The sequence below is a fragment of the Vanacampus margaritifer genome, chromosome 6, assembly GCF_051991255.1.
Source record: "Vanacampus margaritifer isolate UIUO_Vmar chromosome 6, RoL_Vmar_1.0, whole genome shotgun sequence".
In the NCBI taxonomy this organism is placed as follows: domain Eukaryota; kingdom Metazoa; phylum Chordata; class Actinopteri; order Syngnathiformes; family Syngnathidae; genus Vanacampus; species Vanacampus margaritifer.
Window position 1 is genome coordinate 30,146,937 of NC_135437.1, and position 26,267 is coordinate 30,173,203.

Sequence of the window (26,267 nt, forward strand, 5' to 3'; positions counted from 1 at the left end):
TTATTTATAGTCATTTGTTTTAATCCTCCTCTGTAGCACTTTGAGATTTCTTTAAAATATAAAGTGCATTACAAATTAAATGTATTATTATTATTATTATTATGGGTGGAAAATGCACATTCTTTATGATTTATTATTATGTCAACAGTGCATGATTTAAGTTTGAAATATTTTCCCACAATGCAACAGGGTATGAACTTGCACATGTACACGTGATACCCCGTTGCATTGTGGGAGAATATGCGTCGCGCTGACCTGTATGTTTGCAAAAACTATTCTGCCCTTCAGAAGTTCACCGTTTGAGTTTGTGCAACCTTAGAGCGCCCTCCAGCGGTTGCTTTGTTCGTTGTTTTGGTGAGAAGAGAGAATTCCAATGTGGCAGCAGCAACGCCGACTCGTTGATGTGCTACGCGAACTGTTGGATCCTGTTTCGTTGTTGCTTTGGACAAGAATTGTCCGTAAGTACATGTGATGTCAAGAAAATAACACTGTGTATTCATTTTAGTTAATTTAGGACAGTATTAGAGATAAGAGACTGTTGTGTAATGTAACTAGCTATTAGCATGAGAGTGTGTCGTGTACAGTTAGCTAATACACATTGTTATTGTTTTTTTTTTTAGTTTTAAGACGACCTAAAGAGGGTAATGGTCAGAGGCCATTGTTCAAATAAACAGCCCAAAAGGAAAACAAAGTCTGGTTATTTGGAACGTCGTTAACTCGCTGTCTCGCTGGTGAAATCGCGAAGCTTCGGAGCGAGGACAGCACAAATACGTTGAAATGGATTTAAACATACTTGCAAATACGTTCAAGTTTATTCGCCAGTCAAAAATGTTTGCTCCATTTTTACACTACTTAATATTACATGAGATCTTTTGCTGCGTTGTGTTATTTTATGTTATTGTTCATTTATTATGGAGTCCACTGGCATGTAACCCAAAGGTGTGTGCGTGACGTGTTCACTGTCGACTCGCTTCATACAATGCTACTGCAGCACCCCCTAGTGGAAGAAGTGAGCTCTGTCGTCACAGGACTTTCAAAGCCACCCAGCATCCATTTTCCCAACACTAAAAATGTTTACCGTCCACCATTCGATCAATACAATAAGAATGTGGAGAGGAGAATGTTAGGAGACGAATGTTGAGGACAGAATATGCAGAGGACGACATGGAAACGAGAAGGTTCCATTGACTTTCGATTGGATTCTTGAGAGGAGCGCATGAAGTTGAAGAGGAGAAGCTTGAAGAATGTTGAGAGGACGTCGAGAGGAAACATTTAGAGGAGCACTTTGAGAGGACAACGAGAGTAGACGCAAGAATGAAGACATTCAAGGCGAACATCGAGAGGAGAAGGAAAGAGGAGGATCTTCAAGAAGATTGAGAGGTCCAACGTTGGAGAAGGTGAGGAAGATGAGCAGTTTTGTAGAATCCAGGAGGTCCAGAAAGTAGAAAAACCCTGACAGACTTTGGCTTTACGAGCTCATCTCCACCTGTTGCCTGGAAGCGCCAAAGTGCTTCGCTTTTTTTCTTTCTGGACCTGCTGGATTCCCCAATCCTGAAGATGACATTCAGGGCAGAACCCTGAGCGGAGACTGTTACGTAAGAGGAGAACTTTGAGATGAGAGCACAAAAAAAATGTTGTCATTTCAGCCTTCCTCACTCCTGATCCTTAAGTTTTTGACATTTCCGTCCTCCAACGCAGCCGATTCCTAAAATCAGCTCGTCGGCAAGTTCTACAGAAGCCCGTTCACGATCCTGATCTTTGGAATCAGCTGTGTTGGAGGAGGGAAACATCTCAAAGCTGCAGGACTTTTGCTCTCAAAGAGCAGGTGTGAGGAAGCCTGATTTGGAGAGCAACTGTTGCTTCTTCTTCTTCTTCTTCTTGCCGATTGCGAAATGCGCTGGCCTCATGCCGTGTTCCCAGAATAGCCCAAAGACTTGAGCGTGTGCTGGTTCTTGTCCAAACTTGAGCCAGCGCCGCGTCCTCCCCGCCCAGGTGCTGGCATCTCCTTATTGAGGACCTTGAGAAGGAAGGAGGGGACACGGGGGGGACACGGGGGGACACGGGGCTAGCGCCACCAGGGCCCCGCCTCCTGCCCAGCTCTTCGGCCAATGAGGATGGCCGACGGCTCGAGTGTCGCTATAACAGAAGAAGATAATCGGCGCGGCAAGTTTGCAGAAGCTGACAGCCGCTCTTGGCCAGCGCGGACCTCCAGGCTTCACACTTCTTCCGGTTTTTCTTCTGCTTAGCTCAGGTAAGGAAGTCCAAATCCAAATTCTAATCCAAATCCTGGTTCTCCAGTCCTAAAATCCAATAGTCACATAATCCAGTGATTCGTCATCACGTCTTCAATGATTTTTGCCAACCAATCCTCGGCCTTTGCTCAACGATCCATGCTAGTGATGTGTAGCGATCCGGTAATCCTGGTCCCGAACCTGTAGTCCCGGTCATAAAACCTTAGTCGTCCGGCTCTGTGTCCGCTCAAAACCACTCCAGGCAAGCCAGAGCGAGCGAGCGCCATGTTGTCAAGGGGTCAGCTGTCAGTCAAGTCCAGTTTGAGGTTCTAGTAGAAGCGCTGGTGTTGGATTCTACGGAAAGTATCGGTCCGCTCAACTGCGGATTCCGATGTCGTTGCTTTGCGTGGGCAGCTTGGGAGGGTCTCTTTAGATCAGGGGTCACCGACATGGTGGCCTCCAAGAGCAGCCTGCTGGCCCATTCTAAAAATAGCTCAGCAGTCGCGGCGCATTGCGATTTCCTACGACTGTCAAGTATCGCACTTTGGCATCCATCTGTTTTCTAGCCCTTGAAATGATGAAATCTTTCAAGGTCATTTGAGTTCATTTCACGAGTGTGCCGTCCTCGGATTTCAAGCTTCCAGTAGAACTTCCTGTGTCGGGTCCAAATATCACTCATGTCTTCTACTCTTCTTCGACTTCTACTTTCTTGAGATTCCTGCCTTGTCTTTGATGTTGTGGTATGCCTTGGATCGTTTGGTAGGCATCGGCCCGTTAAGTCGAACTTCCAGTGTCAGCTTTGAATGTTTGTTGGCGCAGTCAAAGCATTTGTTTGCCTCTTGAGGGATCAACGGCAGATGCTTGCGACGGTGTCATTTTCCCGGCTTTGCCATCCCCGAGGGTCGGTAGCATCCATTTGCCAGGCTGCAAATGGGCGTGGCACGCAGCCACATGGCGGCAGGATCAACACTTTAGCGCCCAGGCGGCCGGCAAAACTTCTCCAGACGTCAACACATTCCCATGCTCGGCGTTGGGGAGGCGGGACGGGACGCCAGGACCTTTGACCTTCCCAGCTGAATGTTGGGCTCGGGTCAAGATGCGACGTGATTGAAGGAAGCCAGCAGGCCGCCGCAAAAGGAGACGGTGGGCGGCGCCTCCAAGGATGGAAGCGGATCCTGGCTGGGCGTTTTGGGAAACTCGAGCCGGGCGGAACGCCGGCGGAACGCCGCGCAGCTGCGACTCGGAAATAGACGGAGGAACGTGATAATCGGAATAATGTGTGGCTAAGCTCCTCTGCTCATTGGATCAACTCTTCACTCTATCACTCACACGTAGCATCTAAGCTAAGCTATGTTGTTCCTGTCAATTTGATGTGCTCAACTGTTGCCGGGCATCTTAATCACCACCGCGATATGATACTTGATTCCATTTGGAATCTGTTTGAGTTGATTTGATTCAATTAGCAACACCATGCCAAATATTCCATTTGTTTGCCGATTCAATTCATCATCACCACGATACGATTCAATACGAAATGTTCTGATACTCAATTTATGGCTACTCTGTCGTTTGATTGGACAAACTGTTGCCGGGCAAGTTAACCACAGCTACGGTGCAAGATGACATCATGTTGTATTCTCTTGTATGACGGCAAATGTCCTCTCCTCCGATTGGGCAAACTTTTCCTGGCTAAACGAATGGCAGCCGCGATACAACACGAAGTTCAAACGATTGTGCAATTAATCTCTCATCTAATTGGATGAACAGTTGCTGCGAAGATAAAATATGTTGCATTACGTTCCGATATGTCAACCACGCCGTACGAGGCTATTACATTAGTTTTAGATGAAGATTTAGATTACATTATGGCAGCGCTCTCATCTGATTGGATCAACTGTTGCCGGGCACACTAATCACTACCTCGATACGATACGATATCGTCGTGTGAGAGATACGGGATGCGACGTGATAGCATGTGCTAAATGTTAGCATTTGTTGTTTTATATTACGCCATTATTTACGTGCAACCATATGAAACGATAAAATACGATACAACGGTGTCTTGTATGTGAAATTGGAGCGTTGTTGTTGGGGGTGTCGACAGTTCGTGGGTGGAGTTTCGTGTCCTGTCTAATTTTAAACTGTTGACCATTTTTTGCAAACTCGAACCTTGTGTCATCTGACACCAGTGGAAACCTTGCACATTTTAATGCTGCTTTTGGTTTGGAAATGGGGGGGGGGTCAAATGTGTGTGCGGTGGAGGGGGGGTTGCTGGTTTCAGTTATTTAGAAGCTGAGCTTTAAATAAAGGCGGCTTGCTGGCAAGTCGCTTCAACTCAAGACGTCGCCAGTAGACGCGTCCAAAAAAAGTCAGCGTTTCCTCGCGAAAATCCGGCGCAATTCAATTTTGTGCCGCAAGTTTGAATATGTTGACGTTTACGTCCAGTTTTCTTGTTTGACTTTTACAGGTTGTAACGTCCACTTTCAACATGTCTGACACCGAAGACTAGTAAGTCCCACAGTGCAACAACACTCGGATTTTCCTTTGCGTCGCCGATTTATGTCTCTCTTTTTGTCTCCTCTCCTAACAACTTGTGTCCTCTTTTCTGTCCTTGTCTCCTCCTTTTGTGCTTATTTCTGCTCTTGTATCAACTTCCTCTCATCTCCTTGTCCCCTCGACGTCTTCCCTTTTGTCCTCTCTTCTTGTGTCCTTTTTTTCAGTCGTCTTTTGTCTTGTCTGATTTCTATGGCGTCCTCAACTTGTTTCCTTTCCTATCTTCTTGTCGTGTCCTTTTTTTCTCCTGTCCTTGCGTCCTCTTTCTGTGTCCTCATTAGTGTCCTCTTTTCACTTGTCTCCTCTTGTGTCTTCATTTTGCGTCCGCCATCGTGACCTCATTTCTCATCTTGTGTCCTCTTTTTTCTTCTCCTGGTCTCCTCTATTTGTATAATTTTGTATCGTCTTGTCTCCACTGGTGTCCTTTTTTTTTATCCTTCTACGTGTCCTCTCTTCTTCTCTCGTCTTGTATCCTCTTGTCCTCTACTTGCGTCTTCTTATTCCTCATTCCTTTTTGCCTCACTCTGTGTTCTCTTTTCTCTGCTCGCCGCCGTTTGCGTCTCTTTGTCCTCTTTTGTCTATTTTCTTGTCATCCCCAGCTCTCCCCTGTTCTCATCTCTGTGTCTTCTTGTGTCCCCAGCGATCAGACAGAGGGTAAGTACTATCATTCATCTGGGGCTTCTTTCTTCCTCTCGCCACGAACACCATCCTCATCCTCATCATCCTCATCCTCATCATCCTCATCATCATCATCACAATAGTCCTCACGGTCGTCACGGTCCCTACCAGTCGCCTGTCTTGGTGCACTGTTGCTGTTGGCGGTCTGGCTTGACTCCTCAGGCCGATGGCGGCGGCTGCGGTCGCTCGTGGCGTCGTAGCCGCCGCCATCGGCGTCTCGGCATGACGGCCCGCATGGATCCCACCGGCGTACCCGAGCTGTTTGACTGCGGTTACGCCGGTGGGATCTTTTTTGTAAATGTCTTTCTGCTTCCTCTCTTTCTCGGACCGCCGTGAAGAGTACGATGGTAAGACCCTCGCACTAACCCGACTTTGTCTTGCTAATTAACGCCGCCGCCGCCGCCTTCAAACCCTTCCAACACCTTGGAGCTTCCTAACAGCCTGCGGGACTCTCGGTCCTCGCCACTTGGCGTTCCTCCCCTAAACTTGCTGCTTCTCTGCTGGTGGTTCTCAAACTGGGGGGGTCCTGACATGATCACGGCATGACTGGGGGGGTCCTGACATGATCACGGCATGACTGGGGGGGTCCTGACATGATCACGGCACAAAGAAAACTTCTCATTCCAAAGCCATGAGCGTTCCCTCGTTGGGCTTTGGCCAATTCAAAGCTCCCAAGAAATGACTTAGCGGTAACGAGTTGTTTACCAGAAGAAGAGGCACATTTTTTGTCCCCAACATGTTTAGTCTTTTTTAGAATAAAGTTGTCTTTATTTGAATGTTTTGACTCTAATCCACTCCATCCCCCCAAAAACAACAACAATTGTTGTAAGGTGTGTCGTCATAATATCATGACGTAATGTTAACGTAAAAGTCAACCTTCAACACTTCTTGACAATAATATCTTCTACGTGACCTCACTAGTCTCAACATGACATTCTGTTTAATATTGTGTTAGTGGATTTATGAAGATAAATCTATCTGTTTTTGTCTATCTCAGGGGGCGGCCATTTTGCCACTTGCTGTCGACTGAAGATGACATCACAGTTGCTCAGGGCTCAGGCAACAACCAATCACAGCTCACCTGTTTACTGAAGCTGCGCTGTGATTGGCTGTTGCCTGAGACCTGAGCAACTGTGATGTCATCTTCAGTCGACAGCAAGTGGCAAAATGGCCGCCCCTGAGATGGTTAAAAAGGGCTGCATTTTGCTGCTTTACTCGTATTCAACGCAATATTAAACAGAATAACATTTAAAAACAATGAATCCATTTTTGCCACACTCCATCAATTGTATGGTCATCGTGCTTCTCTTTTTGGCCAACAGGGGGCAGTTCAAGACAAACAGACACATACGCTGTTCATTGAGTCGTCTTAACTCCTCTCAGTTGATCAGTACAGCGCTAAGATGAGTCGTTCTTTGTAGAGGATAAAGAATACTTTGTTACAATGTGAGGGTGGATCCCAAAAACGCGGACAACAGAACAATTTGCAAAATGCATTTTGTAGTGCACGCACAAGCACAAAAATCTGATTGCTTGAAAACTGCAAGCAGCTTTGTAGGGATGCTCAATTATGAAGAAAATATTAATCACGATTCATTTGGTAACTATTGAAATCACAGTTCGGAGAATCTTTTGGGTTTTTTGTACAAAAAAAGAAGATGTTTAAACAAACACTATAATTATGCAAGTTCCTTTTGATCCAAACAAGATGGATTTAATTCATCATTTTAAAATACATATATGCAAATATATACATTTAAACAACTGAAAATTAGTATGAATAATCATTCATTGCTGTTTACGATTATGCCGGTTTTGTAATTGTGGAGTGTCGTCATTGAAATTGTAATTGAATTTTAATTAATGGCACAACCCTACAAGGAGGGAAAGAATCACAAAAAGTGGCCGCTAACTCGCTGCAACTAATTAGCGTCAATGTTAAGCTAGCTGACTGAAAGGCTAAGCTTTGTGTTTGTTTTCAATACACACGGTTTAGTTGTCTTTGATGTTTAGCTTGAGAGTAAACTTCAGCTGGGAGAGGCACTAAGTAGCTTGAAGCCTCCTTTTGCCACTCAGCGAAAAAACGTATGGGTCGAGTCCCTCACGTGCCAAGGCACCGCCGTGTCTTGGAAAAATAGGACTTTTTAATATAGATATATAAAGATGATGTATGACATTCGATCCCCAAATTGTTCTTGCAAATCTTACCACACATGGTGATTAATGATATTGAATTGCCTGTTAGCAATATGAAGGAGCCGACAAAAGAGTGCCAATTCCTTGTCCCTTTGTAAATCTTCCCTTTGGTCTTTTGGACGTTTCCCTTCTCCAACACAGCTGATATCTGATCAGCTGATCAGCATAAGCCCGATAACGATCCCGTTGACCCTCCGGGACCCAGATTGCCCACCTCTGATCTAGCCTATTCTTGGGGAAAACAATTATCCTCGGACCCAAAAAGTTTGAGAGCCAAAGCCCGCACTAAATTTCCGTCTCTTTGCCTCCATTAACCGCATGTGGTGCGGCCGTAGCGGAGCAGCTAGTAGAGGAGGTAGAGGTGGCCCTTGAGACAGAAGCCCAGGTAGAAGCCGAACCGGAAGCAGAACCTGAGCTAGAACCTGAAGCAGAAGCAGAAGATGAGCCGGAAGGTATGTGGCATGGACGGGGGGAGGGCGGGCGGGGACGGACGGACGGGCGGGGAGTTATTCTATCATCCTTTCCCAACAACAAATGTGCGCTCCAGTCATGCTAATGCTAATGCTAACTTACCTTCCTTTCACCTCTGAGCAAAGTTAAAGACTCACAGCTAGCTTGCTAGCTTCATGTAGACGTTCATGGGTCATTTCATATCATGCCATGTATAACAGTAAAGACGTTGTTCTTCACTGATAACCACTTTTCCACATTTGATTTTTTGCAAATGGTGGTTGTACACTGAAAAGCACTTCATGACAAACCGCTTCATGACAATCCCGTGTGTTGCACACGCGTTTCCCTTCAAGCTCTGGACTGCCGGCTCAAGGTCATAAAACATTGAAATCATTGAAATCATTGACGTTCTGACGCTTTCAGAAATTCAAACTGTTAGCATTTTCACATTAGCGTACATACTAATTGCTTTTTATTCTGCTCGTCATCCCAGATTCATCCTCAGCTGCTTTTTTTTTTTTTTTTTGTCATTGCTCTTTTTGGTTATCTGATCAATTAACTTATGAGAATGAAAACCCTATTTGCTGAAATCATCAGAAATGAAGCAGTTTTATTCCTTCGATGATCTGCTCACGATAACAAAACAATCATCAGAAGGAAAGCTGTTGTTGTTCCTGGATGATGTCATCAAATTAAAGCTGGTTTTAAAGATAATAACACCTGTTTTGTTCCTTTTCATGATTGCATGATTCTGTTAACGTTCTTTCGGTGATCACAAGTCATCATCAGAACGAAAGCTTTGTCATTTGATGTAACAATAAGAATTCATCATCAGAATCAAAGCCCCCCCCCCCCCACACACACACACCATTTGCGTGATTTAGAACAAAAAGAAGATCTAAAGCTGTTCTTTGTTCTTTTGATAATTTCATACTGGAAATCATTCCAATTAAAGCTTCAGCTTCAATCTGATGACGACATCGATCATCGATGTGATGGTGACAATCAGAATTCAAGATGATTTCCTCTCTGTGATCAATCATCAAAATTAAAGTTGATTTATTAATCGTTTTGTCCTTTGATGAGGGGACGGCGTGTCGTCATCCAAATTAAAGCTGCTGTCGCTCTTGTAGGAAATAAACGGCTGTTTAGCACAACATGTAAGCAAACAAAACAATCAAACCTCAGATTTGTTTTGCTTTGGACAAGCTAATACGCTAAGCACGTTAGCCGTGACGGTAGCGCTAATCACGCTAATAATAGCGCTAGTCGCCACGTAGATGATTGAACGGCAATCATCAGCACAAAATGGATGCCAGCTTTGAGCTTTTTTAGCATTTGGCTCAAGTTTGCTTGTGGAACTTTTGCTGCTCCCCGAGCACCGAAGCTAACACTTTTATTTTCTATTCTGCTTTTGTTCTGGACGCTTGCTGCATGCAGAGGCCTTTGAAGAGGAAGGTACGTTCTTTTCACAATAAAACTTTTCATATTTCCTTTTTGGAGCGTCGCACAACCGTGTCCAAAATGTCAAAAAGTGCCAAACAGACAAAAGCGTTAGCGGAGAAAAAGGGTGAAAGAATATGAGACGCTAACGAGTCCCCACCGCCCCCTCGTCAGCTGCATGGCATGAAGCAGCCGGCCAATGGGAGAGGACCCTTGTGATCATGTGACCTTGCCTGTCCCGTCGACAGAGAAGATGACAACGAACGAAAAAAGACACCACACATTTTGTTAGCAGTGAGCTGAAGAGGAGAATATTAATAACACAGTGAACCCTTGCTATAGAAACGGATTTATTTGCTTTGATCATTGCTTACTTGAATATTTCAACCCGGAAACAAACATTTCAAAGTCATCTTACAACATTACTCACATGAATTGATTTGAAAATGGCACCGCGAGTGCGAGGACCCTGGCGTGTGTGTAGCTAAATTAACAATTACTACTTTCCTATCAGCCCTTTTATGACATTTTTGACTCAACAGGGCAGTCACTATCAAATATTTTTAGAACCAATGATTCTGTTATATCATCGATTACTCCAATAATTGGATACAAATGTATTTTGCCAGAGAAACAATTATTTTCCAATGACTGTTTATTAACCGTTGTTAGGTTAATTATGAGGCGGCTGACGGCTTAGCACGTCCGCCTCCCGGTGCAGAGGACGTGAGATGGAGTGGGTTTCGGCCTTTCTGGATGGAGTTTGCGTGTTCTCCCCGTGCTTGCGTGGCTTTTCTCCGGGTTCGCCGCTTTCCTCCCACATTCCAAAGACATGCGCGGCAGCTTCATCGAACATTCCAAATTGGCCCCAGGTGCGATTGTGAATGTGGATGGTTGCTGGTCTCCGTGTGCCTTGCGATTGGCTGGCAACCAGTTGAGGGTGTACCCGAAGCCAGCTGGGATAGGCTCCAGCAACCCTTGTGAGGACACGCGGTTAAGAAAATGGATGGATGGAAGGTTAATGATGTACCTTCTGCCATCTAGTGGACGAGTATAGAGTTGTTGTGCCTGCCACTACGAACATGGAGATGAAAAAAATGAATCAGTTTTCATCTCGACCTTCATGACCTCTTGTGGCATCATCTTGAGAAGTTGACCTTCCTGTCGGAGCTCAACTGAAATGTTGCAGTTGTCCTCAAGCCAACATGGCACCTTCCAAGGAGCAGGTACTTTTGGCGCCATCTTGTGGCAACATTACAGAAAGCACAAAAATATGTGGCTGGCTGTGAGCTATCGAGAGTCATGAAAAGGCGCTGCTCTCGTTCTCACTTTCTTGCAGTCAAGAAATGAGAGACTATTTTATAACATCATGTCGAGGAGAGGAAAAGAAATAAAGAAGAGGCAAATCGTGCTTGCTTCAATCTGCCCATTGAAGAATACTGAAAACATTCAACATTGTATATTTCAATAGGAAAAAAAGTTCAACCAAACCACAAAATGTAGTTAACGTCCACTAGCTGAATGCTAATATGCACTGTAAGCACTATAGACAGGCTAATGGAAATTAGCATCAATGTCTCAGTCACTTTCTACAACTCATTCTTCTTGGTGCTGTTATTTACACGGCATCTCTAGCAGTCAGGCTCAGTGCTGCCAACTGGCAAGTTGTGGCACAACACGGTACTACACTGATTGCACACGACGCCAACGTAGGCTGTAAAAATTCATCACACAACCACGGCTTAAAAATGTGCAGGGGTTCACTGTCGTCACCTTTTAATATGTTTGCTCCTTCTCCCCTTGAAACTCTAATCACAATTAATCACGATTAATCATTTGAACGCTTGAGAGACTTGATTAGGTTTGGCTTCTAACAGCATTAAATGTACTTGTCCCCTCCCTCTTTCAACCGCCGCCGCCGCCATCTTGATTTGCGTCCTGCAGAGGAGAAGCCGAAATTCAAGTAAGTCACATGACCACGAAACCTTTCAGCTCACCTCTTTTCAAAAGCCAAAGAATGAAAGCAAACGTTGTGATGTCATCCTAGGATGAGCGCTCCCAAGATTCCCGATGGCGAGAAAGTCGACTTTGACGTAAGTTGCCGGCGCAGGTGAGCTAAGTCACATTTGTGGCAAAAGTCCGTCTCAAGCATGTCCAGTCAAGGCCGTACGTACTTGACTTTAACAATCTATCGAACAATCTTGTAGAATCAGAAACGTCCACACTTTTACTCGCAGTCAACCCTTCTCGGTATTTCTTCCTCACGTTTGCCTTCGTCACTGTCGTAAACGTACCGAGAAGGAAACCGGCAAGGCGTAAAAAAACATTTGGGGGGAAAATGTATCACATTAAAATGCGATGAATTTCACCTTATCATGTAAGTTTCACGTTGTCATGACAACTTTAACTCATTCAAACCAAAAACATAGAAATACGTTTTTTTAAAGCTTTTTTTTTTTTTATGCTAGAACATACAGAAAACTTTGATGCAGCTTCTGACCGGAAGAGGTGGCTCAAAGCAATGGTAGTCATGACAAAAAACGGCCAGCAGGTGGCAGCCGAGTAGAAGAAATCAACCATGGCCATGTTGAGAAAAACCTCAATTACTCACAATTCTAAACATATTTAGGAATAATGATGAAACTTAGCTACATTCTAATGCTAATTGCTGCAAAACGGAAGCGGATAGAAATCTTTTCCTGATGAAAGAAGAGACTCTCATCGTTCTTTTGGCAGCTTCCATGTTTTTAAAGCAATAGAACACAATATTGTGTGGGCTTTGCAAAATCAGTCCAAATCCAGTAAAGCGAAGGAAGGGGGTTGCTTCAGTCAAAATGGCTGCCAGTGAATGCCTTAAACGACATCACGATGACTTCAAATCTCGTCATGACATTTTCTTCCCAACAAAGACCGAAAGAACTTCAAGGGAGCAAAATAGAAGCGACTTCGTTTACGTTTACATTGATTGGCACGAGAAACGTTTTCAACGTGAAAAGTCGGTCAGATGTGGGGGCGGGGCTCCAGTCTGACGGTGGGCGGTCTGGATGCGTTCAGGACATCCAGAAGAAGCGTCAGAACAAAGACCTGGTGGAGCTGCAGGGCCTGATCGACGCCCACTTTGAATGCCGGAAGAAGGAGGAGGAGGAGCTCATCGCCCTCAAGGACAGGATTGTGAGTGTGGCGACCAATCGCGTTGCACTTGCTGATTGGGATACTTCATTAGGTACACCCAATCAAAAGACATCCGTTTGTGTTTACGCGTCATATGAAGGAAGAAGGAAGCAATTGGATGTCATTTGATGACGTGTACCTAACGAAGCGTCCCGTGAGTTGCGACGTCGCCAAACGTGGCGGTGACTCGAAAGTTGCATTTCAATGTGGCTCAACTTCCTGCAGGAGAAGCGTCGCGCCGAGAGGTCCGAGCAGCAGAGGGTCCGCGCCGAGAAGGACAAGGAACGCCAGGCCAGGCGGGAGGTCTGTCCAGCCCGCCCACTGCCACGCCCCCCCCCATCCCTCACCTGGCCCCTGATTGCTTTTGTGCGTGCAGGAGGAGCGTCGCATCAAGGAGGAATCCGACGCCAAGAAGAAGGCGGGGGAGGAGGCCAAGAAGAAGTCCGCTCTGTCCAACATGGGGGCCACCTACAGCAGCCATCTACAGAGGGTACGCACGCACGCACGCGCCGTCACTACGGCGACCAAACACCTCATCTTCTCCTTTTGCATCATCCTTAACGGAACCGCAAGCAATCTGTACGAGTCGCTTACAAACTCGTCTTCAAAATGTGACTGTGTTACTATGGAAATATTTTTCTACACAAAACGCTGAAAATTAACTCAAACTCTTTTGGGGGGGGGACCAGCGATGAAATAAAATGCAGATAAACATTCAGCACGTTTTCCACGAAAAACTGGAAATCCCCCTAAAAAATGGCAAATCAACCCAAAAACAATTCTTGACAATAATTTGTTATATGTGATGTCACTAGTCTAAATATGGTCTTCTGGTTGACATTGTGTTAGTGGAATATGAATTATGGAGCAAAATCCAGCCATTTTTATCCATCTCAGGGGGCGGCCATTTTGCCACTTGCTGTCGACGGACGTCAATATTCATTCACCAAGTGGCAAAATGGCCGCCCCCTGAGATGGACAAAAACAGCTGGATTTGACTTCATTACTCGTATTCCACAAATGTACTGTATTATTAATCAGAATGTCATATTTAGACTAGTGAGGTGACGTATAATATTGTCAAGAAATGCTTAAGGTTGACTTCCGATTTCAAAATGTTTTTGCAAAAATATTAAGAAAAAAAATGTTTAAAAAAAAATATCTGTGATAGCTGCAGTTCATGCTTTAGCCTGATGGTGTGCCAATGGCAGCCATCTCAAAGGAAGGAAGGAAGGAAGGAGGGAGGGAGGGGGGAGGGATGGACGGATGTGCAGACGGACTGACGGACTCCAGCCAGATGGGCCGTCCGGTGTATACTGTAGATGGAGGACAGTTAGACGATGGATGGACGGAGGAACGGACGTTTGGAAGGAAGGGACGAAGGAAGGGACGTAGGAAGGGACGTAGGAAGGGACGTAGGAAGGGACGAAGGAAGGGACGTTTGGAAGGAAGGGACGAAGGAAGGGACGAAGGAAGGGACGAAGGAAGGGACGTAGGAAGGGACGTAGGAAGGGACGTAGGAAGGGACGAAGGAAGGGACGTTTGGAAGGAAGGGACGAAGGAAGGGACGAAGGAAGGGACGTTTGGAAGGAAGGGACGAAGGAAGGGACGTTTGGAAGGAAGGGACGTTTGGAAGGAAGGGACGTTTGGAAGGAAGGGACGTTTGGAAGGAAGGGACGTAGGAAGGGACGTAGTAAGGGACGTAGGAAGGGACGAAGGAAGGGACGAAGGAAGGGACGAAAGAAGGGACGTAGGAAGGGACGTAGCCGCTGACCTCAGTGCGACTTTTGTCTCCGTCAGGCGGACCAGAAGCGAGGAGGAAAGAAAGAGACGGAGAGAGAGAAGAAGAAGAAAATTTTGGCCGCCAGACGCAAGCAACTCAACATCGACCATCTTAACGAGGACAAGCTCAGGTTCAATACATACGCCAATACAACAAATCAGCTTGTTCAACATTCACTTCATTATATATTGCAATATCATAGCTTTTCCCATCATATCCAATTTTGCCAAATTATTGTTGTCAAAACACGTCATTTATGTTTCCAAGATTGACGTTGATCTGAATCCGTTAAGCGACATATGCTAGCGTTTTCCCTCGCGAGCTACAGTATAGCAATATGTCGCACATATGACAAAACATAGCAATTATCACTTCATCGTCCACATCATTATCCATCCTCAAATTTCACAATATCTGATTGTTGCCTTACTCGATTGTGGAACTCCCAACGAATTGATCAAATGCTTTATGCCAAAAAAAAGCCATCATTTTGATATAGTATATTGTTCTTTTGACGTTTAATTTAGGATCGATTTGTATGATTTCACGCGCTTATCATCGTTGATGGCAAAATCTGGCAAATCGCATCGTCATTGTTCAACTTTTGTCGATTTCAATTGAAACCAATGCTTTTTAAGGTTTTTTACTTAATACGCGTTTTACCTTCAGTCGAGGCAGTTTATGGTTTTCCAATGAAAATCAATTGTCGCACAACCTCCAATTGGTCAATCAATAATCATTTGGTCCATCAATAATCGTGTTCCAGGGACAAGATCAACGAGTTGCACGATTGGATGTGTCAGCTGGAATCGGAGAAGTTCGACCACACGGAGCGGCTGAAGAAGCAGAAGTACGAGGTGGGTGTCAAAACCGCACGCAACAAACATAGAATCACGTCAAAAGGTCAAAAACTAAACGTGGACGGGATCTTTGCGCCCCGGCAGGTCACCACCCTGCGCAAGAGAGTGGAGGAGCTCAGCAAGTTGTAAGTACCATTTTAGCATGTTGGGATTACAGCGCCACTGCTGGTCAGGATGACGCATTACACCATTTCAATTATTACATTATTATTACTATTATTATTATGGTTTAAGATCTTTTTATTATGCAATGTTATGATGTCTTTTCTGTTCTAAATGTCTGTTTTTAGCCGGTAGCTATGAAATGATTAGCCGAATTGTGAACTTGGCTTCACACTATCATCTGGAGTGTACAAAAGATAAATGTTTTTCAAGTTCAGATTTTGATGACTTATTACTGACCCTGAAAATTGGAAACAAAAACTCATAAAAACAAGTTTGCATGACATGATAGCACACTTGCTGGAAAATCACTAACAAGAAGGTATTATTATAATTTTGTAAAAGTTTTATTGTTAGCTACTTTGGATGCTAACGTATTGCTAACGCGGTTTTACAGTAGCTACATTCAACTCCATGTTCATGTCTACTTATTTTTAACATTGATCCAAAATGATGAATCGCAAGCTGTAGCCTATATAAGTTTCAAGTTAAGCACAAATTTCAACATGCTAACGTAGCTTCATTTGTCCATTCCACAGCAGCAAGAAGGGAGCCGCCTCCCGCCGCAGGAAGTAGACGCCGCCGGCAAAAAAGTTAGTCTTGCTGAGAAGACGCACCACGTCATCGCGTTGAGGATGCATCGCCATCGGCCGCCACTAGCCACTAGCGGTTAGCCGCTAAAGATAGCAATAAAACATGTTGGACACCCTCGCTCTGCACTGTTTGGTTCTCAGTATTTTTGTAAATAAAGTTTGACTCTTCAAGATGACATTTTTGCGCCTCTCGTCATTCTACGATGCTAACAGGCAGACTGAGGCCACAGATGCTAAAGAAGCACAACTAGGACGCTAATAAAATGGCTCAAACTGAAAAAGACACACAAGAGTATTACATTCTACTCTTAAAACAACAAAACTTTGCCTTACTGTCTGCTTAGCTTAATTCTAACGATGCTAAACATCCTTGACATGCTAACAGTTAGCACTAACAGTTGTGCTCAGGCTTGGGGAGTAACGGAAAACATGTACCGCCGTTACGTAATCAGATTGCCCAAAAAAATGTAACTGCATTTCATTACAGTTACAGGAAAAAACATGTAATAGATTACAGGTACATTTATTAAAATGGGGATTACTGAGGGAGAGAGAGAAAGAGAGAGCGGGAGAAAGAAAGAGAGAGAGCGGGAGAGAGACACAGAGCGAGCGGGAGAGAGACACAGAGCGAGAGAGCGCGCGCACGCGAGTGGGACCGTTGCTGCCTGTCGGGGAGGTTGGGGACGAACGAACTGACTAGTCGTGTCGTCCACACGCGGGCAGTTTGAAAAAGCTTCACGGACGGGAAGAGGAAATGACGACCGGTCTTCACTGGAGCGAACGTTTAAGCTGAGAGTCTGGCGGCATGCTACGCGCTGTAGCTTCTTGCTAGCTAGCCCGCTAGCCCGCTAGCATACAAGCATAATGTGAGTTACACCTTACAAACAAATCTTTCTCACACCAATTCACTATTTAAACATCATACACAACATATACGCGGCTAAACTAACTTGTGACTGGGTTAAAAGTTCATTTTGGAGATGACTATCCATCCATCCATCGTGGTTGCTTTCAGTGACGGTTCGAAAACAGCAAATGGCCTTCAATCAATCAATCAATCAATCAATCAATAGCCTACATGCTTTTTAATTACACAAGGATTTTTGCTTCTTGTTGGCTGCCCGGGTCCCTATCACTGGCACATTGTATAGAATATATATTGTGGTGATATTTATTTGTTTGAGGTGTGCGTCTCTCATACAATATCAATGGAATGCGTGTGCGTGACGTCTCCAGTATGTTAAAGTTCCAATGTGTGTGCGTGAACGTGCATGTTTCTTAAAGCGACAGTAAGATACTTTTAGTTGATGTTGATTATGGTTAACTTCCACATTTCTTGACCGATTCCAGCCGTTTAAATTTTAAACTGTTCAGCTCATTTACATTTTTTTAAGTACATTTTCAAAAAAAACAACATTATTATTATTATTTATTTATTTTTTATTAAATGGAATGGACTGCCATTTAAATACAGCTTTTTTACAAGTGCTACTACTACTATTGCTACAAGTACTACATACATGCGTCTTTTCCAGCAGTCCCATTCAAAATTTCCGCAGGAATTTTTCTAGTTTTTATTTTGTCTTCATGAGCATACTCAATATTGGAGTAATCCAGTTACATTACCTTAATACTATGGTAATTGGATTATGTTACTAAGTATTTTTTTTAGCAGGTAACTTGTAACTGTAATGGATTACATTTGAAAAGTAACCCTCCCAACCCTGGTTGTGCTGCCCCTGTGCCAGCAGAAGGCGACGTGCACCCGATGGTTTGAACGCTCTCGGTTGATCGGCCAAAAAGAAGAAGAAGGGGAAAAAAATCAGAAAAGCACAAGTTCAACGTTGACTTTTTGCTTGCCAAAAGACGTTTTTGGTGCCAATGCGGTCTCTTTTTGTAAACGGCCTTTTTGACTACTTAAGGCCGCCTCCACAACGACTAGACGACAACGAACACATCAGCTTTTTTTGCGGATTGATTGGCAGCAACAAAGAAAAAGCAACATGCAAGAAAGTGGACTTTTCCTTCTCTGAAGCAACGACACTCAAAATTAGATTTATTACAACAATAAATGGATTTTTTTTGGGGGGGGGGGTCGGTTAAAGAAGGTAAGAGGCCAGGGAAGGAACAGTGAGGCGGGTTGGGTTGAAGGGGTGTTGTGCGGTTAGGCCTCGCCCACTGCAGATAAAAAGGGTGACGGGCAAGTGTGGAGATTGGATTTGAACCCGCGTACGTGCGCACGTGCGTGTGCGTGCGGCAGCTCTCTCACATGGATTCTTTGCGCTTCGACTTCATCATCTGGATCGGCGCTCTTCTGCCAGGTGACGACGCCGCACTCCATACCATACATTGTTCTGCTCAAATAAATGAGGACGGCCCACAACAAATGTGCTTTTCTTTCGGTCGCCGTCATTTGAATTCCATTCTTGAAGAGTGACCGACTGGACGCAGAGTGATGCTCAACTTCAGAATTGGCTGTGGAAGAGCACTAATGCTAATGAAGCAAAGTCAACAAATGAGCATTGAGCTCAACTTAACCAAATTAGCTGTCAAGATGAGCATTGGTGTTAAATCAGCAAAATTCACTTTTGCTCTGATGGGAAAAAGTCGCTTCACCAAATGAACATTGATGTCAACTTAGCAGCGTTAGCTTTAGCAATTAGCAGAATGTGTGGTGCCGCCGCCATGAAGGCGCGCTTGCTTCATGCGCGTTCGTGATTCTTGAAATCAGCAGCATTTGAACCGAAAAGCCCAAAACATCGAGGACACTTTAAGAATGAAGACCGTCACTTGTTTAATAACTTTGAAAATGTTATAAATTCTTTTACATTTTGGTAATAAAACATATTGCCGTCGATGGTGTTGTTTGTTTTTGTCTTGTGGTTGTTACTGTTTTTGTCCATGTAATTGTCTTCAAATTTCGAAAGTTGATATTGTGGTCGTCGTTTTTGTAATCATTGATGGCATCGCCGTCGTCCGTTTGTCGTCGTTGTCCTCGTCACTGCTGTGGTTCGTGTCTCGACTGTTATTTTGTCTGCTGTCATTTTTGTCTTTTGTATCCATGTCTTTGTCACTGTTGTGTTGTCTTAAGTTAAAAAAAAAAAAAAAAGTGGGAGCTATTTTCATTGCATCGCGGCAGACGTTTTTGTCGTCAGCAAGAGCACTTTGGAGGCACTTTGTTGGAGGAACTGGAAACTTTTTTCTTTCTTTTTTCTTCTTCAAATCAAGTCGCACGATCAGCTTGTCAATTACGAATGAAGAGCAGGTCACGCACTTCCTGATGACCCAAGGTGGCGACTTAACCAGATGAGGTCCCTGTGGGCGGAGTCTCTGAGTGAGGTGTCACACTCGCCACATTGGCCGACAAGTCAACAGCGACGACTTCGTCGTAGGTGACTTTTGTTGGATTTGCGTGCGTCCCCACGAGGACGCTAACACGCTGGCCGACGTTGATCCTGTGCGTTAATCATGACGTACTTGTTTGTATTTGAAATGAGTCGCAAACGGAGAGCGAGTCGGGAACGAGGAACGATTCTGAACCCGTCATCACCGCAAAGAACTTTCATTTGGAACACAACAACAACACTGTGGTGGCGTGAGCGTTAGCATGCTAGCATAGCACGCCTCAAATCACAAGATGGACGTCAGTGGAAGTCGACGAACTCCTCGAGGCTGGCGGGAATCTGGTGTCGGTAAGGGACGCGGTGGCGCCGCACGGCGCGCGCCGCCAGGCACTTGAGGCTCATCTTCATCTGCGTCTTGAGGAGGATCTCCGACACGCCGGTGGTGCTCTTGTCCAGCGGCGTCTTCTTCTGCTTGTTGGTGCGGTCCGTGTGCGCGCCCGCCTCCACCAGGCTGATGATGATGGCGTGCAGCGTCAGGAAGTCGCTGATGGGACGGTTGTACTGCACGATGACGTGCAGCGGCGTGTTGCCCTCGTGGTCCACCGCGTCCACGCGGGCGCCGCAGTCCAGCAGCAGCTTGGTCACCTGAGACGGACGAGACAAGGCAAAGCTCACGTTGAGGTCCACGTTAGCCGGCGCCGGCGTGCGCACGCGACCGCCCGACCTGCGCGTTGGGGAAGCCGCACACGTCGCTGGTGTGGAAGTCGTCGACGGGCGTGCTGGAGCTGATGGCCAGGTGCAGGAGCGTGGCGCCGTCGCGGGCCCGCGGGTCCAGTCGCAGCACGTCGTACACGTGCTTGTTGATGCGGGCGCGCTGGCGCTCGTCGCCGCACGGCGTCTTGGTGGCGATGCAGGCCAGGTAGAGGAAGGTGAAGACGTTGGACTCGTAGTTGTCGACCGCCTGGGCCAGCTCGCCCTCCGGCGCCGACTGGGCGCGCGTCATGCTGTGGCCGATCTCCAGCGCGCTGCAGCCCAGAACCTGCTCCACCTGCAAAAGCGCACAAATGAGCCCAAAGGAGCAATCGATGAGGAGGCGGCGACTTGAAATTAACACACAAAGCGAAACAAACAACCGCACGACGGCCGACGTTGGTGGAATCATCACAAACATGCGTCTTGTGAAAAAAAAAAATAGGGTTTGGGTTTGAAAATAGCATTTTAGACATGGCTTGGGGTTTCAGAGTGGGGCTTGAAATGAGGGTTAGAGAGATTAAAAGTGGCGTTCGTAAACTGGCATCAGGGTTTCAAATTGGGGTTTGAAATTGTGGTAGACTTTCAAAGTAGGCTTTTAAAATAATATTGGGCTTTTGAATGAGCGTTGGGAGAAAGTCGGATTTCGTCAAATGGCGACGGCTTCTAATTAGGGTTTCAAAGTAGGGTTTTAAATAAAAAACAGAAAAGCCTGCTAAGGTGGCAATGCATTATTTGGTGATCTTAATGTTGAACACGTTACGTTCTGAGGAGGTTTGCAGTTCCGCTGACGAGACAAAAAAAAGAGCTTTTTTTCTTGTTTTTGAAATTTGAGGTACGCGAATGACGCAGGTCGCCGCCTCACGCCAAAATGTTCCCACACATGCGATTTACGTGACCCGCGAGGGTTTTCAACTTTGCCTTCACGTCAATCCGCCCCCCCCCCCCCCCCCCCCGACCCCACCAATTGGCAAAGCGTGTGATCAAAGACGGCCATCACATGAAAGACGTCAAAAGGTGCGAATATTTTCGAGCGGCGGAAGACAAACCGCGTCGGCGTCAAGTCGCTCCTTCAGGTGCAGCATCTGCGAGAAGACCTGCGCGAAGCGCAGCAGGTCCTTGTGCGTGTTGCGGTGGCCGTGCAGGCGCAGGCGCAGCGCGTGCAGCCACAGCGTGACGCAGCGCTCAAACTCCATGTTGTCGGCGTAGACGGCGCCGCGGTAGATGATGGGGTGCGACACGTCGGCGCTGTCGGGGCCCAGGATGCGCTCACGGATCATCAGGCCCTCCATGTGCAGCGCGTCGCGGTCCGAGCGGATGGCCTCCAGCTCGGCCGGCGTGCGGCACTCGGGACGGCCGCCGTACGCCTCGGCGGGCGGCGGCGGCTCCTTGCCCGGCACGCCGTGGCGGCGGCGCTCGTCCATGGCGGCGCGCAGGTAGCGGTAGGTCTTGTCGATGTCGTAGTTCTCGCGGTCGTTGGCGAAGGAGGCGCCCAGCAGCTCCAGCGCCTCCACGCGGCGCGCCGGCTCGCAACTGTCGTGCGCCAGCAGCAGCTCCACCACATCCTCCTTGCAGCTCTCCGCCGCCACCTTCAGCGGCGTCATGCCGTGGCCGTTGGCCGCCATGACGGCGCGCCGCTGCACCAGCTCGGCCACCACGGCCAGGTGGCCGGCGTCGGCGGCGAAGTGCAGGGCGGTGGCGCCGCAATGCGCCCTAGCGTTGGGGTCGGCGCCGCGCTCCAGCAGGAAGCGGACCACGTCGCCATGGCCCTTGTAGGCGGCGATCATCAGGCAGGTGTTGTCGTACTTGTTGGTGATGGCCACGTCGGCGGCGTGCTCCACCAGGAAGCGCACGATGTCCAGCCGCCCGTCGAAGCAGGCCGCCCGCAGCGGCGTGGAGTTGGTGGCGGTGGTGTGGTTGACGTTGGCGCCGTGAGCCACCAGCTGCCGCACCACCTCAAAGTGGCCCGCGCCCGCCGCGCACCACAGCGCCGTCGCACCGTCGATCACGTAGCTGCGGGGACGCAAAAGGGGGACAACTCCTTCAATAATTATTAGACCCAAAAATCAACTTTTGGGGGGCGGGGGGTGCGAATCCACTAAGGTTGAACATGAGTAGATCTAAATACTCGTTATTTACGACCTTTTGCCCATTAAACGCCAACAAAATTAGCCTATGCTAAACGGTTAGCAATCGTGATCAGTAATTATCAACAAACTACCGTTTTAAGTTCACACGCGCGTCATAAATAATTTCCATTTTTAAACACACGATGCTCCAAAAGGTAAGTGAGTGGAGCTAGCTGCCTGTTAGCTACAATCAACTTCCTGTCCGCTGTGTGCATCTGCAAAAAAAGGTCCGTGTAGAAACATCAAACTTCCAGACAACCGATTTTGAAAGTCGACTGACTATTTTTCATGTGCAAACACGGATGCCTGTTTTGCTCTGCTGGGGAAAAAAAAGAAATAAAATGCTGCCAACAGGCTAGCGAGCCCCAATGACAACACAAGTCACCAATGGAAGGGGGGGGGGGGGAAGCTCACCACTGAACTGATGGGACACTGTGACTTACTAAGAAGAAGGAAAACAAAAGAAGAATGCATTTACTTAACATGGGACATATTTCTTTCTTTTGTTTAAAAATAAACTCGATTGTGTTCAATGGGAAAATACTGCTCTATTTACGCACAAAAAAAAATCGAAAAAATCTGATGAGCTGAAATGTTAATACCGCGCAACCGCGATAAGTTGTTATCATACCGTCATATCGGCTCTGACATTGGCTGGCTGGCGGGCGACCGGTTCGTTTGTCTCCCGCGCCCTGCGCCTGCTGGAGCGGTCGAACCGCCGCCGCCGCCGCCCGTGTCCACTTACCCATCGAATCGCGTGGTGCCGGTCTGCTCCGTGTCCACGCGGTAGTGTTCGAGCAGCAGGCGGACCACCTTGTCGTGGCCGTTGCGGGCGGCGACGATGAGCGGCGTGGACCGCTGGCCCGCCTGCTGGCTGACGTAGGCCAGCAGGAAGCGCGTCTCGGCCTCGCTGTGATTGAGCAGCAGCGCGGCCAGCGTCAGGACGCGACCCTCGCCGGCCGCCTTGTGCACGGAGCCGGCCAGAGACTCCATGCGGGCCCCGAACGTCGCGTCCTCCGCCGCCGAAGCCGAAGCCGAAGCCGAAGCCGACGCCCCCCCAGGTGCTGCCCGCGACGTCCAGCCGGCGAGCAGCCCATCAAAACGTTCGGGCGAGCCCCCCCACACGCATGGAAAGCCGCGGGGCGCCTCCGTGGCGCTGATGGTCCGAGCGAGGGCAAAGGAGGAACGGGCGGAAGTGCTGGTCGCCCCGCGGCGGTTCGGCTAGCCGAGATGCTAGCGTGCTTGCGGCAGAGGGAGCCGTCAAACTACGCAAATGTCACTTTTAAAAGACAAATAAAAGCACCGACTCGTTCCTCGTCGTCACAAGAACCGCACAAGGTTCTTGCTGTGCTAAATGAAAAGATATAAAAACGTTTGAAATGTTGTTAAAAGGAATCCGGGTGCAGCAGCGGTTTTACTTTAGGATGGCCAGCAACTTTCCGGAAGTCAAGTCCGACGCCAAAATACGTCCGACTGGAAAATTCGTCGTTCGCAGTCAAAAGTTCCTCATCTGAAACACTTCCGGGGTAGGCTCCAAGAAAACTAAACAAAACAAAACACTTGCGTTCACTTAATAGTATACGATCATATATACAATGTAAAATATGAATTTCATACATGTATCCATAAAACAGAAATCAATCAATCAATCAAAAGCCCCAAACCGAGAAAAATTACTCAGAAAATCAGGATTAACGACGTAAATAAAAGCAATACGCTCCAGTTGACACACAAACTTCAAACCGACGGTAAAAACAAAAAAACAAATGCCTTTAAAAAAAAAAAAATCTGAGGAAAGAAGTGACCTTTTCTTCAAAATTAAAGCCTAATGGGGATAAATGTTGAAAGCCAACGCTTTGTTTTTGGAAAAATGTGATGTGTTTTAAATCATTTTTGCCCTCACAAACTTCCATTTTGTCCGAAAAATTGTCTTTTTTCTTGAAAACTACAATGATCAATGTGATTGTAAAATGTATCTGGATCCAGTTGATTTTATTTTGTGCAACCACTTGACCAAATGAAATGGAGTCACTTCCAGACACCGTTGTTTTTTCTCAGTGAATGAATTGCCCAAAAACATTTGAAAATAGATTTTTTTTTCTCTCAATTAACTGTAATTCATTTTTAAAAATGGGTTTTCTTTTTTATTAATTGATATTTCATGACAATTCTAAGAAAATGTTTTGTAGAAGATCAACACCATTGGAGGCTTTTTAATGATATTTGGCCTCCAAATTCTGCCGGAGCACATTTTGTTCTCTTGAGTGCATTCGTCAAAGGCTTTTCTTTCCAAACTCGATTCATTATTATTATTATTATTTTAGCTGACGCAAGTTTGCAACAAATCTCTTTCTGTTTGCATTAAAACACCACCAAAATCCTGCTGGCTGCTCGTTTTTGCGCGCAACACTTTTTTTTCCTGGCAAAAGAAAAATATTGGCTGTGAGAAAATGTGACAACCTTTCAAAAAAAATGTCTTTTTAATGTCTTGTTTACAAAAAATGATCAGACTTCCCGTCTCCCGAGCAACTATAGACAAAAAGATATTTTTTTCACAAATAAAGTGAACTTATTTGAACTTAACTCCCCCACAAAAGCCAATTTTCTGAACCAAATGGTCTTTTTGAAACTACGACTTTTGTGAAATTGTTTCAAGCCCAAAAAAATCCCGTTTTCATGGAAACAATTCGGATTCGTTCCAATTTAAAGGCAATGTTTAGTTGAAAACGCCCACCAAGAAAATATGGCTTTTTACTTTTGTGAATGCTTTTTTTTCCTATGAGCAAAATGTCCTTTTGACAGAATTGTATTCTCATCAAATTCTACTGTTGTCAAATCACATCCTCCAAATACTGTAGGACTTTTTCTTGTGTTCCCCTTTCACGCGTTTCAAACAACAAATCCAGCTTGTTTGGTATGAAGACAAAAAAAGCAAATGTCCATTTTGTTCCCTCCTCTGTAAGAAAATGACATTTATTGTCCAATTGTGAGACAGAACAAGAAAGCGTTTGGACGGAAAAACCTGCTGCTGTTTTGTGCTGCTTGCAGAAGGCGCGGTGACCGCGAGGGACTGTAAAGGTGATGATGTGACTTGCAGCAGCGCCAGCAGCAGTCGACGGCATTGCCTGCTGCAGTGGAGAGAAGTGCGACGACGGTGCTTCGTGTTTGCTTTGAACAGGATTTGAGCAAAACCTGAAAGTCTTTCATTCAAATAAAGATTTTGTCTCTTGTGTTCAGACCCCCTCCAACAGCAGCGGCGGCGGCTCCCCCACATTTGAACGCTACCGGTGCGCCAACAAAGCGGACCGCACCGTCTGCCTTCAAACCTTGAGCAACTGCGCCAAGAGCGGCCAATGCGCCAGCGGCTTCTGTTTCAACATCAAGAATGGCGAGTTGAAGCCGAAGCCGAAAAGCCCGACGGAAAACGGGCCACGCGACGGCTGGCAAAACCTGCTGCTGTTTTGTGCTGCTTGCAGGCGAGGGCGAGGTGATCCAGAAGGGCTGTAAAGATAAAGAGGATTGCGAGGGCGGCGGCGGCACCGCCTGCTGCAAGAAAACCATGTGTAACGGTGCCTTGGCTGTGGGCGGCATGCCGCTGCTGGTGCCGCTGCTGGCCGCCGCCTGTCTGGCGCTCTTCAAGTGAGAGGCGGCGACGGGTGCTCGTCCTTCGCTTGCGGTCCAGAACGGCTTTTCCCGGCCGGAAGCCCTTTCTTCCGTGCGCTCGTGCCAACCGCCGACGGCGGCCTTTTCATCACATGCTTTCTCAATAAAGTGCCAAGCCGCCGATGTGTGCATTTCATTTGAGCAGCACAGCACATCATCTCGTTGCCATGGAGACGCCATCCAGGAGATGCGAATCCCACCCACATTTAAGTTGGCAACACGACAAGACATTTTGGCTAAAAATGTGTAGACCTGTTC

General features: G+C 46.5%; 2 protein-coding genes and 1 long non-coding RNA gene across 8 annotated transcripts; 2 read left to right on the forward strand and 1 right to left on the reverse strand.

The window, feature by feature from the left end:
* The first annotated feature begins 219 nt into the window (after positions 1-219).
* On the forward strand, positions 220-16,299 carry LOC144053922 (troponin T, fast skeletal muscle isoforms-like). 6 transcript variants are annotated; one of them, XM_077568832.1, is made up of 14 exons: positions 220-458; positions 4,699-4,739; positions 5,425-5,438; positions 7,994-8,110; positions 9,552-9,569; positions 11,499-11,517; positions 11,602-11,647; positions 12,609-12,725; positions 12,951-13,028; positions 13,102-13,215; positions 14,526-14,638; positions 15,275-15,365; positions 15,453-15,493; positions 16,070-16,299. In XM_077568832.1, the coding sequence occupies exons 1-14, from the start codon at positions 402-404 to the stop codon at positions 16,104-16,106; spliced, it is 903 nt and encodes a 300-aa protein (XP_077424958.1). In that variant the 5' UTR covers positions 220-401; the 3' UTR covers positions 16,107-16,299. The 6 variants fall into 6 exon arrangements, with proteins under 6 accessions (XP_077424958.1, XP_077424960.1, XP_077424961.1 ...); XM_077568833.1 differs by lacking the exon at positions 220-458 and adding an exon at positions 2,161-2,251; XM_077568834.1 differs by lacking the exon at positions 7,994-8,110 and having other exon boundaries at positions 221-458.
* A 435-nt stretch (positions 16,300-16,734) lies between these two features.
* LOC144053953 (uncharacterized) lies at positions 16,735-18,980 on the forward strand. The gene is made up of 2 exons (XR_013294558.1): positions 16,735-16,989; positions 17,875-18,980. It is a non-coding gene; the product is annotated as an uncharacterized LOC144053953 (long non-coding RNA).
* fem1b (fem-1 homolog b) lies at positions 18,893-24,155 on the reverse strand. The gene is made up of 4 exons (XM_077568908.1): positions 23,092-24,155; positions 21,267-22,230; positions 20,192-20,515; positions 18,893-20,112 (listed from the first exon to the last, which is right to left on the reverse strand). Exons 1-4 carry the CDS (start codon positions 23,337-23,339, stop codon positions 19,768-19,770), a joined length of 1,881 nt encoding a protein of 626 aa, XP_077425034.1. The 5' UTR covers positions 23,340-24,155; the 3' UTR covers positions 18,893-19,767.
* Positions 24,156-26,267: the final 2,112 nt, after the last annotated feature.

What these genes read in the sequence shown, in the direction of transcription:
- LOC144053922 (XM_077568832.1), top strand. Translation starts at nt 402, where the DNA reads ATGTGCTACGCGAACTGTTGGATCCTGTTTCGTTGTTGCTTTGGACAA. An exon ending in ACAGCAGCCATCTACAGAGG is followed by an intron (nt 13,216 to 14,525) that starts GTACGCACGCAC and finishes TGTCTCCGTCAG; the next exon opens with GCGGACCAGAAGCGAGGAGG. An exon ending in CTTAACGAGGACAAGCTCAG is followed by an intron (nt 14,639 to 15,274) that starts GTTCAATACATA and finishes ATCGTGTTCCAG; the next exon opens with GGACAAGATCAACGAGTTGC.
- fem1b (XM_077568908.1), bottom strand. Translation starts at nt 23,339, where the DNA reads ATGGAGTCTCTGGCCGGCTCCGTGCACAAGGCGGCCGGCGAGGGTCGC. An exon ending in GGCACCACGCGATTCGATGG is followed by an intron (nt 22,231 to 23,091) that starts GTAAGTGGACAC and finishes GCGTCCCCGCAG; the next exon opens with CTACGTGATCGACGGTGCGA. An exon ending in AGCGACTTGACGCCGACGCG is followed by an intron (nt 20,516 to 21,266) that starts GTTTGTCTTCCG and finishes GCGCTTTTGCAG; the next exon opens with GTGGAGCAGGTTCTGGGCTG.